The sequence below is a fragment of the Lasiosphaeria miniovina genome, assembly GCF_030549165.1.
Source record: "Lasiosphaeria miniovina strain SMH2392-1A chromosome Unknown B0T26scaffold_7, whole genome shotgun sequence".
Classification (NCBI taxonomy): domain Eukaryota; kingdom Fungi; phylum Ascomycota; class Sordariomycetes; order Sordariales; family Lasiosphaeriaceae; genus Lasiosphaeria; species Lasiosphaeria miniovina.
The window spans coordinates 3,767,297-3,781,335 of NW_026848226.1; the positions used below are offsets into that span (position 1 = coordinate 3,767,297).

A 14,039-nucleotide genomic window follows, 5' to 3' on the forward strand; every position below is an offset into this window, starting at 1 on the left:
TCGGCTTCTCTGCGACTTCGGGGCTTACGCCTCCGAAGGAAGAGGACGAGGGAGAGACTGGCGGAGTTGTAGTCGGAGTCGCCTTCTCTAGGCATGGGTTGATCGCTAGTCCAATCGACATCGCCACAATGCAACCTCGTAGGGGATGATTTGTTGCTGAGAGGACGGAATAGGCGCTGCAGGAAGCGTCTGCCTAACCTCGGGCATAAGTGTGCCTTGAGGGAACTTCGTTGAAGGCGAGAGTGGGAATGAGAGGGCAGAAGATCTCGGCTGTGCGGCTACGACCCAGGATGCTAGCACCAAAAGGGCGGTAGGAATGCCTAACGAAGTCGTCTGACTTGGATTCACCCACACGCATAAATTCTGCCTGGAGATAGACGCTTGAATCAAGCTGGCGGAGCGTAGCGTGTAAGGAAGCGGAGACGGGGAGTCCTTGGCTTGGATCCATGCTGCATGAAAGGAGCATTCCGGACAAGGCAGTGAATCCATTTGTCGAATGATTCAATAACGCTAGAGACGGCTCGGAGGCATTGGGATATGGGCTGAAACCAGAAACCTAAGGGTAGTGGCATCAAATCATTGGCCCTTATACGACTGATCCCCCGATGGCTCCGCCTTGCACCCATGAAGAGCTGAACAACCAGGTATAATTCCCGATCATACCCCCTTCCACTTCTGCACTGCCATCCTCGGGTCAGGGCGTTTCGCCACTTTATGGGAGTTATGCGCCCTGAGTCCACTACCCCTTGAGGGTGCCTCACCTTGTATGGCAAATAACCGGCGATGCCGAAGGAACGGATGAGGTGGACGTGCGTCTTGACGCCAATTAGGAGGTTAGATGGTTCCACTGGCGTGGCAGGGCTTTACGCAATGAGAGGGAGAACCGAGGGGCCACGTAATGATGTTGGCTGAGCGCGGATCTTCTGTGCAGAGCGATTCCCTCGCCGAGAAGGCTATACGAAGAGGCTGGTGGTATTCAAGGCATCCGGCCAGCCTGGCGTGAAAAGGGGCTTAGATGGTCTCGGAAGTTCTCTTGTGATCAGCACCTCGGCTGCACGTAGGGACAGCAGTAGGCAGAAGAGGCTTGGCATCACGGAGTTCTAAATCTGGATGCTGTACTAATAAAGATCCGGTGACTCTGAGAAGAGTCGAATCTTGTGATTCTTGGACGCGCGTAGCCCGTAACCTACATCTCATCACCCACGTTGGTCAGAGGCCTCCATCCCCCTTTCAATGACCTACAGAAATCTCCACTGCAAGGGAGCAATCTGCCTTCCTCAACGTCATTCTGCCTTGCATGAATCTGCATGACCTGTCGGCTGCCACATGATGGCGGTGGACGGGCGGATTCACAGTCCAGGGGCGGATGAGCCAATTTCCCCAGATGGACCTCGGTATCTATTTGCCTTGAAATGGCCGTCTGTGCCAATCTAAATAACTGTCCTCAGTTCCCCCAATTCACTGTCACTGCTTCCCTCTCCCATCCTCCTCTCTCCCCTCCTACTCTCTCCCCTCCTACTCTCTCCCCTCCCCTCTGCCCTCCTCTTCTCCCCTCCTCCTCTCTGCCCTCCTCCTCTCCCTCCCCCCCTCCTCCGTCCTGTCTGCAGTTTCTCATTGAAGTTGGAACTCCATTCCTCTGTGCTCTCTTGGGCTTGGTCTTCTGGCCACAAAGGTTTCCGGTCCATGTGAGTGAATCATTAACGTTGGTTGGCTTATCGGATTGGGGATTTTCCGTGCCGTCAAACTATAGAATTGTGGCTGACTAAGAATTCGGAATGAAAGTTTTCCCGGAGGTGGCTCAGCTAAGTAGCTAGGTAGCTGGTGGAAAAACCCGCACGGGCCAAAACATGCCACTAAACGCGACTTTCAGTTCTTCCCACCTCTCCCATCTCGAGAGCATCCCATCCGCTATGGCAGACCAACTGCGGTCAAAGATCATCAAGGATAACCCTATTGGGAAGGGCCTTGCTGCCTTCCGCGCTTTGTTTAGTTCGATCTGCGAAGGCGCGAACATCTCCGGCAATCTAGATGCGCTGGAGCAACTTGGCTAAGAAGGTAAGAAGGACGGCACAGCTTGGTTCTGTTGTGCTTCTTTGACCATCGTGTAGATCTCCAAAACCTCGTCCTGTTCCTTCTCTCGACGTTACAGATCCTTCCGGCTGCCCGCCTGCTCCGTTCCAACAGTGGAAGAGCTCTCTTCAGCGAACTATCGAGGCTTAATACAGCGATTACTTCCGACGACTTCGACCTCGACCGCATCAGACCTCTCCTGAAGTCAGCCATCACCGGCGATCCCGACGACGTCTGGGGCCAAGTCTACAAGGCCGTCACCAAATCCACCCCACCTCCACGAGCGATCGCCTCTTCCGTCCAACAAACCCCATGGCTGCACAACACGAGCGGCTTCGCGAACTCCTCCGAGTACCGCAAGGATGTGGACAGAATCCTCAGGGATAAACTCGGCGCTATGTACGTCGGGCTTCCACGATTCCACGAGGCTTTTTTTGGACGGTGGCAGGTCTTGAGACAGCATCCGAGGCCGTCTTCAGGTGCATGGAAGGCAGCGAACCACTCTCCAATAATGGTTGGAGTGATGGCCGACAGATGCAAATCAGGACGATGTCTTGAGCTGGTTTGCGGGATTGAACGAGAAACTAGCAACATTCGCAGAAGAGTACAATTCGACCCCGACATCGACGAAGGCCACTAGCACAACCCAACAAGCCGATCCAGGGTTCCACGGCAGAACGCAAGTTGGACGTCGGCTTCGTGGACGACCCCAAGGCTGGAAAAGACTCTCGATGTCACTGGTCGCATATCCTTGTACCGGGCGAGTTGAAGAGCAATCCGTCGGCCGACAAAGCGTCAAAGGCATGGCTTAATATTGGGACGTACGCGAGAGAAGTGCTTGCTGCTCAAGACACCCGTTGCTTCGTCTTGGGCTTTACCATCTGTGGATCTCTCATGAGGATATGGGAGTTTGACCGGCTCGGGGGGAACGCATCCGAACAATTCGACATCAACAAAGATGGGCTGCAGTTTGTGTCCACAGTCCTCGGGTTTCTCTGGATGAGCGAGGAGGAGCTTGGCTTCGATCCGACAATCATGACGGCGAATGACGAGCGATTCATCGAGATCGAGCGAGATGGTTCAACAGAGCGACTCATTATTGACGAGGTGATGCAACGCGCACCTTTGGTAGCTGGTCGGGCGACGACCTGCTAGAAAGCCCACCACGAAGGACACCCAAGGAAACCTCTTGTCATCAAAGATTCGTGGCAATATCTAGAACGCGATGAGGAGGGCAAATTATTATGCGAAGCGACTGGTAAAGGTGTTGTCAACGTGGCCCGATACTATCACCACGAGACTGTTCAGATACGCGGTACGGAGGACGATATTCGAAACAATGTTCGAAGGGGACTGGATGTCACGACGGCCGCGAACTACCGGCCAGAACGCTCGATGCCGCCGCTGAGTACGATCGCGGCCGGTGTTTCACGGAAAGGCCGAAGCAGCAGCGCCACTGGCAGGAAGCGATCTTTGGGCCAAACTGGCGCCGCCCTGCCCCCCAGCAAGCGATCCTGTTCGACATCTCCAACGAAGGCCGGCAACCATGCACTACCCAATCGAGTGCATAGACGTGTCATTCTTTGCGACTACGGAAAGCCCATCTACAAGGCGAGCTCACGGAAGGCTCTTCTTGCCGCGCTGGAGGGTTGCATTGAAGGACACGAATCCTTACGCAAGGCCGGCTTCCTCCACAGAGACATCTCGATCAACAATCTCATGATCAATGAGGATGACAACAGCCCTTCTTGGCATTCGTTCTTGATCGACCTCGACCTCGCCATCCGAGAGCAACGAGAGGGTATCTCGGGAGCAAGGGGAAAGACTGGCACGAGGGCGTTCATGGCAATCGGGGCCCTCCTTGGTGAGCCGCATTCTTTCATGCATGATCTGGAGTCATTCTTCTGGGTCTCTTCTGGATATGCATTCACTACAACGGGCCGAACGAAAGCAGAGTCGTTCCACGGTTTGAGAAGTGGAATTATGTGGACACGGAAGAGCTGGCGAGTTCTAAGAAGGGTGTGATTGACGAGGAAGGCGATTTTCTCAAGATCATGGAGGAGCACTTCAGGTCGTCGTGTCAGACACTGACGTCATGGGTCAATAGATTGCGGAGGAAGGTATTCCCGAATGGTGAGCGATGGAAGAAGCCAAATCCACAGCTCTATTCCTCGATGAAGGAGATCCTTCGCGAGGCCCGAGAGGATCCGGAGGTCTTTGCGGACAGGTAGCATTGTATAATGGGATACAACTCTCCAATGACAGTTTATACTTGGTCATGAGCACATATGCCAATACCATGCCAAACACTCAAGTTGGGCGTAGGTGGAGCTTGGACCGGTCAGGCTGCACTACCATCAAGGGGGGTTGCGGCGTCCGGTCGAACAGCCCGGATGCACAGCCCGGCCCCAGGCACTCCGGCCTGCCTACCCCCGGTTTGCTTCGGTTGGGCGGCGGTGCTTGGACCGGTGAGGCTGCTTTGCATCGTAGAGCAACTTGCGGCCGTTTGGTTGGCCGACGCCTCGTCTGCCTAGAAGCGGGGTTGCTCTGCCGTGGGTCCCTACATGTTCCGTGGACTGCCACATCACCCGCTCATCTCGTTCGTTTCTCAGGGGCGCTAATATTGTCCTTTGTATAATGCTGGCCCTTCCCACCTCGTGGTCTTCAATCTGACGATCGCTCCTGTGCACCTCGGTCACAAATGTAACCGTTCCTACAGATTACTACTCTCTATCATCGAAGTACACACGTCAGAAGACATAGCTTTGATCTATGGCTTCTGGAATCAGCATCTTGGTCGACCCAGGACGACGCGATACAGCCAATACCAACAAGGATGAGGACTCGATCGAGTAAGTATCTGTGCGCATTCCAGGACTGTCACATATCGCCTGACGCTCCACAGCATCGTCGCAATTCATGGGATCGGAGCCCACCCGGATGGGACCTGGACCGGGAGAGGGCCGGCAGAAGAAAAAGTCAACTGGCTCACGAATTCCGATATGCTTCCCAGGGCGGTCCCTACTGCTCGCATAATGCGTTTCGGCTACGAATCTTCATGGTTTAGGTCTGATAAGGACGAACCAAAGAAAAAATTTGTCTCCGACGTGGCTGAAATGCTGCTCAAACAATTGGAGCTCAATCGTCGTGTGAGTCAGTCCTCCACACCTCATCATGGTCTTACTAAGGCGAAGTTAGGATACTATTCGGCCTGTAATATTCATTGTACATAGCTACGGTGGTCTTGTGCTCATGTAGGCTCTTCGAAGTTCCTTCGACAATCCCGATAGGTGGTCAAATCTCTTTCGTTCCGCAGCTGGTCTCATATTTTTCGGAACCCCCTTTCGAGGACGACGAGGCCTCTCGCTAACGCAGATCGTCGAGGCCGTTGCAGAATGCAATCCGGACTTGCAGATCTACCCAGAAACGATGGCACTTTCCGTTGAAGGAAATCCGTACTTGCAGGATATAGTGGATCGCTTTACAGCAACACGTCGCGGGGACCATCCAATACCACTTTGGTGCTTCTACGAGAACAAACCAAGTCCGATAAGCAAAACACTACGGAAAGACGGCGTGGAAGACGTAAGTCAGATAGTACACCTAGTTAATGCACTCTATACTTAACCATAACTTAGGACTACCTCGTACCAAAGGAATCGGCATGTCTGGATATATCCAAGGGCGTTGAAAGGCAATCCCTTGAACGGCATCACTACAACCTCTAGAAATTCCCTGGCCCTAAGGACGCAGGATACCAATTTGTGGAGGATGCAATTGTGCGCCTGGCCATGGGTGCAAGGAAATGTCTGACAGAATGTTCTACTGGTAAGCTGATCTTGCAACTCCATGTATCCTCCAGAGCAATCCCCGTTGGAGAATCGGGGAATAAGAAGATTGCAACGGCAACACGCCGTTACGTCGAATTGCAGTCTGTATTCCGACAAGCGAAGCGGAGGCATGCTGACAAGCTGTTAAGCTCTAGCCTCTAAGAAACGCCCCTTCCTGGTGCCGTTTGGCCGCAATGAGGCCTTCGTAGGCCGCGATGCCATCCTCGACCGCCTGTTAACACGCCTCCCTCCCACTGCTAACCCGCACGACTGCCAGCGTACGGCCCTCGAAGGCCTCGGCGGTATCGGCAAAACCCAGCTCGCGCTCGAGGCCGCCTATCGTGTCCACCAAGTCCACCCAGATTGCTCCGTCTTCTGGTTGCCAGCCGTGGATCCGGCCTCGCTCAACAAAGCCTATCGTGATATTGGTTAGGTACTTGATATAAAGGGGCTCGACGACGACAAGGCCGATGTGCAGGCACTTGTGCACGCAGCGCTGTCGCGGGACGACATCGGGCCGTGGCTGTGGATCATCGACAACGCTGATGATCAGAAGCTGCTGTTTGGCAATCGAGGGGCTCTAAGGGATCTCCCCTTTAACCGGAACGGCTCGATTCTTGTCACAACGCGGAACCACGAAGTGGCCGTACGGCTCGATGTTCCCCAGCTGGGTCTTCTGAATGTGGAGGCGATGCGCCGACTCGAGTCAAGCAAGCTCCTTGGCCAGGGCTTAGATGAGGACCAAATACGCGATACACCGAGCATGAACGCTCTACTTGACTTCCTCACTGGCCTGCCACTTGCGGTCAAGCAAGCATCTGCGTATATAGCTAAGACAGGCATGTCGACAGCTCGGTACCTTGCGCACTGCCAATCCAGCGAGAAGACCTTGATCAAGCTCCTCAGCAAAGATTTAAACGACCGGGGCCGAAACAAAGCCGCCAGCAATCCGGTCGCGACAACATGGCTCATTTCATTTGAGCATATCGCGAGGGACGTACCGCTAGCGACAGACTACCTACGGTTTATCAGCTTCCTATCGGAGAAGGATATCCCAAGGTCACTACTGCTGGCAGAAGACAATGAGCTAGATGCAGACGAGGCGTTCGGCACGCTGAAGGCATATGCTTTTATCAACGAGCGGATAGACATCGGTCGGTTTGACATTCACAGGCTGGTTCGACTAGCGATGCACAACTGGCTGGTGGACAAGGGAGAGCAGGCGGCGTGGCTAACCAGGGTAATTAAGCGGCTGGACAACATGTACCCATTTCCTAAGCACGAGAACAGGGAGGTGTGGATAGGGTACCCACCGCACGCGCGGGCTGCACTCGAGACCTGCGTAAAGGTTACGGATGAAAGCACGAACGGCCATCTTCTCTCAAAAGTAGGGGAAAGCTCCTCTCTCCTTGGCCAATACGCAGAGGCCGAGGCAATGCAACGCCAGGCCTTTGAATTAAGAGAAAAGATGCACGGCCGAGAGCATCCAGATACGGTCGCCAGCATGGACAACCTCGCTGCGGTACTCCGGGACCTAGGGCGATATGACGAGGCCGAACCGATGCAACGCCAGGCCTTTGAGCTTTATGTAAAGGTGCACGGCCGAGAGCATCCAGAGACGCTCGCCAGCATGAACAACCTCGCTGTGGTACTCCGGGACCTAGGACGATACGACGAGGCCGAACCGATGCAACGCCAGGCCTTTGAATTAAGAGAAAAGGTGCACGGCCGAGAGCATCCAGATACGCTCACCAGCATGAACAACCTCGCTTTGGTACTCGACAACCAGGGGAAGTACGAGGAGGCAGTAACTTTAATGGAGGAATGCTTACACTCACAAACCCAACTCCTAGGAAATAGCCATCCAGATACTGAGTTGTTGGAATAACATACTGGAATGACGCGCTGATCCAAGGAATGCGGCTCCGCATTCCTGGCCACAGCAACGTCTGTGGAGGAGCGGGCCTGACAGATGCATATATATTGGCCTACGCCCACCTGTTCAGATAGATAGAAAGACAGAAAGACACAAACGAATCCATCACTTGAACCACCACCTTACGGCGCGCAGCGCGCCATGCTGTTTCCAGTACCGGTACCCTGGTGATTCCTACAGAGTCTTCTCGTAATACGTTAGGTGTATGGAAGAAGAGGGATTGTAAATAAGTTCACTAAGTTATAATATCTTTATTTCTCCTATCTCTGCCCTTATACGGGTCCTAGGGGCCACGGCAAATTTATACATCTGGACCAGATCTGATTATGTTCTGGTATCTTCAGGAAGGTTCTAACGTAATCTACCACCTTCAGAACCAGACCATCTTCAGAACCACTTTCTTGCCCCACACCCCCACCACCTTAACTTCAAGGACACCTCAGAGCATCTATCGTACGGCAAAATGTCCGAGCCTTTGGAGCATGAAGACCGACTCCAATTAGCACTCGGAGCACTCAAATCGGGTCAGGTTTCAAGCATTCGAAAGGCTGCAGCCGTATTCGATGTTGCGTACCCAACTCTACGAGGGCGTGTCGCGGGACGCGTCTCCCGACAACAATCACAAGCTACACGTCGGAAGCTCAGTCCAATCGAGGAAGCCGCCCTGATTCAATAGATCGAATCAAAGGACGACCGCGGCATGTCACCAACAATTAGTTATATTTGACAGATGGCCGACCTTCTTATCCGCGAGCGTGGAAGCCTGGTTTTACTTGATGCGTCAGAAACAGCAAAGGATGATATTATTAGAAAGAATTGGGTCCGGCGGTTCCTCAGTCGGCAACCTCACCTAAAATCGAAGCATTCTCGAAAGTACGATTATCAGCGGGCCTTATGCGAAGACCCAGAGAAGGTGTTAGCGTGGTTCCAACGGGTACAAAAAACCATCGAAAAATATAGTATCCTCGACTACGATATCTACAACTTCGATAAGACCGGCTTCCAGATAGGAGTAGCTAGCACAGCGAAGGTGGTTACTCGATCTGATCCGAGGAATCGGCCTATCGTCATCCAGCCTCTTGATATTAGTTGTTTCTCGGTCCTTAAGCGAGCCTACAGCGACCTCGTCAAAGCGAAGATGGTACTTGGGATCTACCATATCGACAAGCCAATAATTATTCCTTAAGCTTCTCCTTAATACCCGGAAGAAGACATTCAACCTGAAGAATATCAGGAGTGGGTTTACAGCGGCAGGGCTCATACCACTTGATCCAAACCGAGTACTTGCTCGGCTTCAGGTCAAAATTCGAACACCAAGCCCTCCACTAGCCCCCGAAGGACCTCCAAGCTCAGCACTCCCTCTTAAGACCCCCTCAAATATCGTTGAGCTTGATCGGCTCCAGAGACGACGTCAAAATGGGACAAGCCCAACAGACCAGGTACTCCAGAAGATCATCAAATGGTGCGAGATGGCAATACATAACGCCGTTCTCTTGTCCGATAAGAATTCACGGCTCCGAGCTGAAAATGCTCGGCAGAAGAGAAAACGTACACAACGTCGAGCTTTTATCCAAACCGGAGGAACCATGACAATTAGGGAGGGGTTAGCCAACATAGAGGCGCGCCAGAGGCCCCGACGGGAGCCCCGTCAGCCCCGGGGAGCCCCGTCAGGAGCCCCGGGAGGTAGTCGGAGGAGACGCGGCGACGGTAGTCTCACCACTAAGACCACGCGCACCACGTATGTATAGTATCTGTCGCTCACTAGTGCATACGGCTAGAACATGCCCTAATAAGTAAGGACTCAAACAAGTTAGTTATCACTATTAGAGGATTAGTCAGCATACATGTAACGTGATTCACCCGTCGCGCGGTCCACCCCATCGCGCGGTCCACTTTCCGACCGCGTCGCGACCTCCTGACTCAATTACTCCACGACAACACAAATAATTCAACCACACACTATACAACTACCTTCATCGGACATCTCCTCAACTTCTTGACAGGTTCGTACATTATGGCCAGTTTTGCCGCAGTTGCCACATCGCCGTTGAGTCGCTGGCCCGGCCTCCACATCCTCTCCTTCCTCCGATACTGTTGGTCGCTTCGACCTCTTTAAGTACTTCTCTCTCATTAATTAAAACTTGCGCTTCTTCTTTATTAAGTGACCCGCCATCCTGGAGACGTGTGCGCTTGGCCCTGCGGCGCTTTGCAAGGGCCTCGTTGGCCTTCCGAAGGGTTCGGAGCTCATCGCGCATCAGAGTTATCTGATGCGCCATATGCTCAGAACCCTTTGCCAACTGCTTTACAGCCGAAAACAAAGTAGTTGGGGAGCTTCCCTGATGGGCTGAAATCCGTCTATGTACATGCGCAGACTGCGAAATGGCCTCAGCAGCTGTATGCGGCGTCTGGGATACTGTTGGATTCACCAGGGTACCGGTACTGGACTCAACAGGGCGTGGCTGCACGCCGAAAACTGGTGGTTCAAGTGATGGATTATAGATGTCTGTTCTTCTCTCTAGCTTTCTGGCAGTGCCAGAAAGCCCGTTCTTATACTACTATTGTGGTGGCGAAGTTGGTGGCGAAGTCTCTATCTAGAACCTTCGAGGCCCTTCTGCTTGACAAATTCCAACAGATACCCAAGGGTCGGCCTCTTGGAGGAGGGATCTAGTCGGTGTTGGCGTCCGTAGCTTGATATCAAGCTTTGAGATGACGGCTTGGGGGTCGAAAGGCACTAGGCCAGCACCTCGGAATCCACCTAGGATGTTTGATAAAGTGATTGAGTTGTTGTGGGCGGCGTGGAACGCGATAAGGAATTCGACCTTGTGATGTGATCGATTCCAGCTCGGATGAAGAGCTCAAGTTCCTTGCCGTACGCCCGCTTCAACACGCTGAAACAACCGACATCAAGAGGCTGGGTGAGATACGAGGAATGTGCAGGGAGACAGAGAGTAATAATGTTGTTGTCCTTGCAGAACTTCTGGAACTCGGCAGAGAGGTGGCTCTCGTGGCCGTCCAGGACGATCATGCGATGTGTACCCTTCCGCCGGCCGTCTGTACACTTGTGGAAGTGCTGAATCCAATCGAGGCCCATTACTTTGTCTGTCCAGCCGTTTGGCGAGGTTTTAATCCTCCAGGTGTTGGGAATACCAGACTCGGTATACCAGGAGCCGAGGTGATGCTTGCCCTGGACGAAGCCGTCGCTACTGATGCACTCGATCGCTGTAGCCCATTCCCGATTACCGGGCTGAAGAATTTTGCGTCTGCCCTCTTGATTGGCACCTGTGACGACCATACTGCTACAGATAACACCCATCATAAAGCCGGTCTCATCAAAGTTGTAGAAGTCTGCGTCTTGGATTGCGTACTTCTTCCGCATGTTGTCTACCAGCCGGAACCATGCGTTTATAAGCTCAGGATCTTCGCAGAGGGCCCTCTGCTTGTCGTAGGCACGCGACAGACGCGTCTTAAGCTCAGGGTGGCCTGAGATGAAGCGTTGTGCCCAGTGCTTGCGGGTCGGCTTCCCGTGGCGCGTCGCAAGGAGATTGGCCATTTCGCTCACCCCAGCGATTCGGGGCGGAAATCCTTACGCATCTAAGTCAAGTACATATTAAATAAGTGTATGCTCTTCAGACGGAGTCAATTTATGTCGGCCATTGCGTTTCTCGGCCTCTGCGACGCGTCCGTTCATCCGTGCAAGGAGAGCCGTCTTCGAGACCTCGTACGCCTGCGCAGCGCGTCGGACTGGCATTTTTAAGGGACCGTGGATTGCCTGGATAGCAAGGTTAACTCTGGCTTCTTGGGATTGCTGATACATTATTTTGTTGTGGTGTGGTAGAGTTGAAGGCTGGGAGGTCGCGACGCGGTCGGAAAGTGGACCGCGCGATGGCGAATCACGTTACTAGTTAACAAGACGCACGGCGGAGCAAGGCAGGAAACAGCACATCAAACTCAAAGTCCCCGGGTCATGGCGTGGCGGGGCAGTGCTCAGCCCAATGTCACATGCCGGCTGCTTCCGCTATGGCTCCAATGTTCTTTTAGACCGCCGGATGCGAATTAATCCGATGCCCAGAGTCACCCGTCCACGTGACCAGCCCTGGCGAGCTTGAACGCGGACATAAAAGTGACCGGAAATGGCTCCTGTTTGCTGTTACAACATTTCATAACAGTACCTTGGGTCTACAACCGGTCACGGGTGTCAAAGCCACAAGTGCCTGGAAATAGGCCCCCCTTAAAAAGGTTAATTGAAAAAAACAGCGACACCCAATTCGCCTTCTACTGTAGCTTCCTCTTTTATATATCCATAGTCTTTCAAAGTTTGGTGGGGGTGTTTTAGGTACATAAGTGTACTTTCCAAGATCCCCCAAAAGGGACCAATGTCAGCATCCAACGCCGATATTGGCTGCTTACTTATGTACTCTTAAGTATATCTAAGCACGGGGCACTGCTTCGGAAGCTTATGCCCCACACCAACAGTGCGAGCCGTCGTTCTCGGTACCTTGCGCGAGCTGTTAATACAAATGCTGCGATCTTCCCCCTAATCAACGCGCGCCGACGCCAATCCTAGCATGCAAACATCGCCGCAAGTAAGTCGCTCATCGCTTTCACTCACACATCCCCACTCGGGTCGCGAGTAGCTTGGTACCGTGCTGCTGCCCCTAAATGCGAGGTGTCCGTGTGAATGTTCACGTGATGAGGGGACATAGAAACTCATGGAACCTTAGGGAATGCCACAGGAGCCCGCGCCGGCACTAAGGGCCTTTATCGTCGATCTGGCGACTTCTGAACCGCGTCCAGGCCTCGCTCTACACCCCGATAATACCAGCGTAGACCCAAAATGGGCGTCGACTGCGGTTTCGATATCTATCCCTCGATCAGCCCACAATGCCAAGGCCTGTACGAGGCTTTTCTTGAAGAAGTCATCCAGGAATACAAGGACGCACTTCACCCTAATACAGGCGAACCCCTTATCCAGATCATCGGCACACCAGAAACTAAAAACGCTTACGTCTTCTTCAATGTTGGCGAGGGCCCTGTGCTACCCTACCGCTCCGAGTACTTTCTGCGCTTCGAGTCTAAACTCGTCAGCCGCGACAATGTAATGCCATATCTGAAGGAAGTCTACCTTATCGCCCGACGACACTTCCCCGACAATGTCCATTTTTGGGCAGCTGGAACGTCACCAGCTTTGATTAGACTATTGCATAAGATACCGGATATAAGAGAAGAAGAAGGAGCTGTTCGAAAGGATCATGAGTATATATATAAGACGTTGCGAGAGATGAGACGTCTGGTAAAAGAAGACTAAGAGCGAAGCACACAGGTTGATCCAGAGAGGAACCTGCTTACTGTATTTCGGGATCATCGCGTAAAGGTTGTAGGGCTATAAACAAATGTTTCAGATTCAGACTCATGATTCTCTTAGCTAGCGCCCACCCCTGGGCTCCTGATAAGCTGGTCCGAGAGTACTCGCCAGCTAACTCTCCATAGGTGTTCGTCGTCGACGAGTCCGTCTCCATAAAACCATCTCTACGCATCCGTGACTAACCCAGCAAGTGACTGTCCAGCCATGCGACCTATCGTGGAGCCGGCAAACGCAATCGCGGCAGCTCCGAAGGGACCACATAAAAACGTCGCGGCGACAGAGGCTCCAACCATCCATCCCAGCATGTCCCCGCTCTGGCCCATCGTCTCTTTAAACAATCCCTTACCAAACTCGGCCCCGTTAATGAGTCGTGTAAAGACTGCCTACCCCTTTCTGAACAAAATTTGTTGCCTGTCGTGCGTATTTTCCCTTGAGAATTTCGTCTAGAAGAGCCTTCTGTATGAGGGCAGCAAAATCAACATCTGTTGGAGGCTTGTTCTTGTCGAGCGTTTGCTGAAAGTCACGAGGGCCACCCTCGAAATAGCTATAGCCCCTGGGTGTCGAGTTCGGTGCAAAGCCCATCGTTGGCGGGACCTACGAATAGAAATTTAGCAATTTGAGTAACATCGTTTTCAGTCTGTCCTTTCTCAACTTACTGTTCACTATGCCTAGATCGAATAATGCGTCGGAAGCTGAAGACAGCTATTCATGGTGGTGAGCAGGCAGCTCTGTTGGGCTTCTGTTAGGCTGCCGTGCTCTTCGGGGAAGTCCACCAGGAGGCACGCGCTGTCATGCTAATAACGTGACCTTGCACATGATTTCGTTCTCTTGCGTTCATACT

General features: G+C 52.8%; 4 protein-coding genes across 4 annotated transcripts; all 4 read left to right on the top strand.

Moving 5' to 3' along the window:
- Window positions 1-1,910: 1,910 nt before the first annotated feature.
- Window positions 1,911-4,301, top strand: B0T26DRAFT_815209 (uncharacterized protein; the record flags this gene model as incomplete). Its single annotated transcript, XM_060447362.1, has 6 exons — window positions 1,911-1,984; window positions 2,185-2,511; window positions 2,550-2,621; window positions 2,676-3,205; window positions 3,242-3,934; window positions 3,967-4,301. 6 exons carry the CDS (start codon window positions 1,911-1,913, stop codon window positions 4,299-4,301), a joined length of 2,031 nt encoding a protein of 676 aa, XP_060292108.1.
- Window positions 4,302-4,723: 422 nt separating this feature from the next.
- Window positions 4,724-5,458, top strand: B0T26DRAFT_482584 (uncharacterized protein). Its single transcript, XM_060435283.1, has 3 exons — window positions 4,724-4,922; window positions 4,976-5,219; window positions 5,269-5,458. The coding sequence occupies exons 1-3, from the start codon at window positions 4,843-4,845 to the stop codon at window positions 5,326-5,328; spliced, it is 384 nt and encodes a 127-aa protein (XP_060292109.1). The 5' UTR covers window positions 4,724-4,842; the 3' UTR covers window positions 5,329-5,458.
- A 168-nt stretch (window positions 5,459-5,626) lies between these two features.
- Window positions 5,627-6,462, top strand: B0T26DRAFT_482594 (uncharacterized protein). Its single transcript, XM_060435284.1, has 3 exons — window positions 5,627-5,655; window positions 5,709-5,898; window positions 6,050-6,462. Exons 2-3 carry the CDS (start codon window positions 5,862-5,864, stop codon window positions 6,331-6,333), a joined length of 321 nt encoding a protein of 106 aa, XP_060292110.1. The 5' UTR covers window positions 5,627-5,655; window positions 5,709-5,861; the 3' UTR covers window positions 6,334-6,462.
- Window positions 6,463-12,351: 5,889 nt separating this feature from the next.
- Window positions 12,352-13,272, top strand: B0T26DRAFT_482687 (uncharacterized protein). The gene is made up of 2 exons (XM_060435286.1): window positions 12,352-12,419; window positions 12,558-13,272. Exon 2 carries the CDS (start codon window positions 12,671-12,673, stop codon window positions 13,139-13,141), a length of 471 nt encoding a protein of 156 aa, XP_060292111.1. The 5' UTR covers window positions 12,352-12,419; window positions 12,558-12,670; the 3' UTR covers window positions 13,142-13,272.
- Window positions 13,273-14,039: the final 767 nt, after the last annotated feature.

Coding starts and splice junctions, on each gene's coding strand:
- B0T26DRAFT_482687 (XM_060435286.1), top strand. CDS start 12,671: ATGGGCGTCGACTGCGGTTTCGATATCTATCCCTCGATCAGCCCACAA.
- B0T26DRAFT_482584 (XM_060435283.1), top strand. CDS start 4,843: ATGGCTTCTGGAATCAGCATCTTGGTCGACCCAGGACGACGCGATACA. Junction 4,923..4,975: donor AAGGATGAGGACTCGATCGA/GTAAGTATCTGT, acceptor GACGCTCCACAG/CATCGTCGCAATTCATGGGA. Junction 5,220..5,268: donor AATTGGAGCTCAATCGTCGT/GTGAGTCAGTCC, acceptor AGGCGAAGTTAG/GATACTATTCGGCCTGTAAT.
- B0T26DRAFT_482594 (XM_060435284.1), top strand. CDS start 5,862: ATGGGTGCAAGGAAATGTCTGACAGAATGTTCTACTG. Junction 5,899..6,049: donor TCTGACAGAATGTTCTACTG/GTAAGCTGATCT, acceptor CAAGCTGTTAAG/CTCTAGCCTCTAAGAAACGC.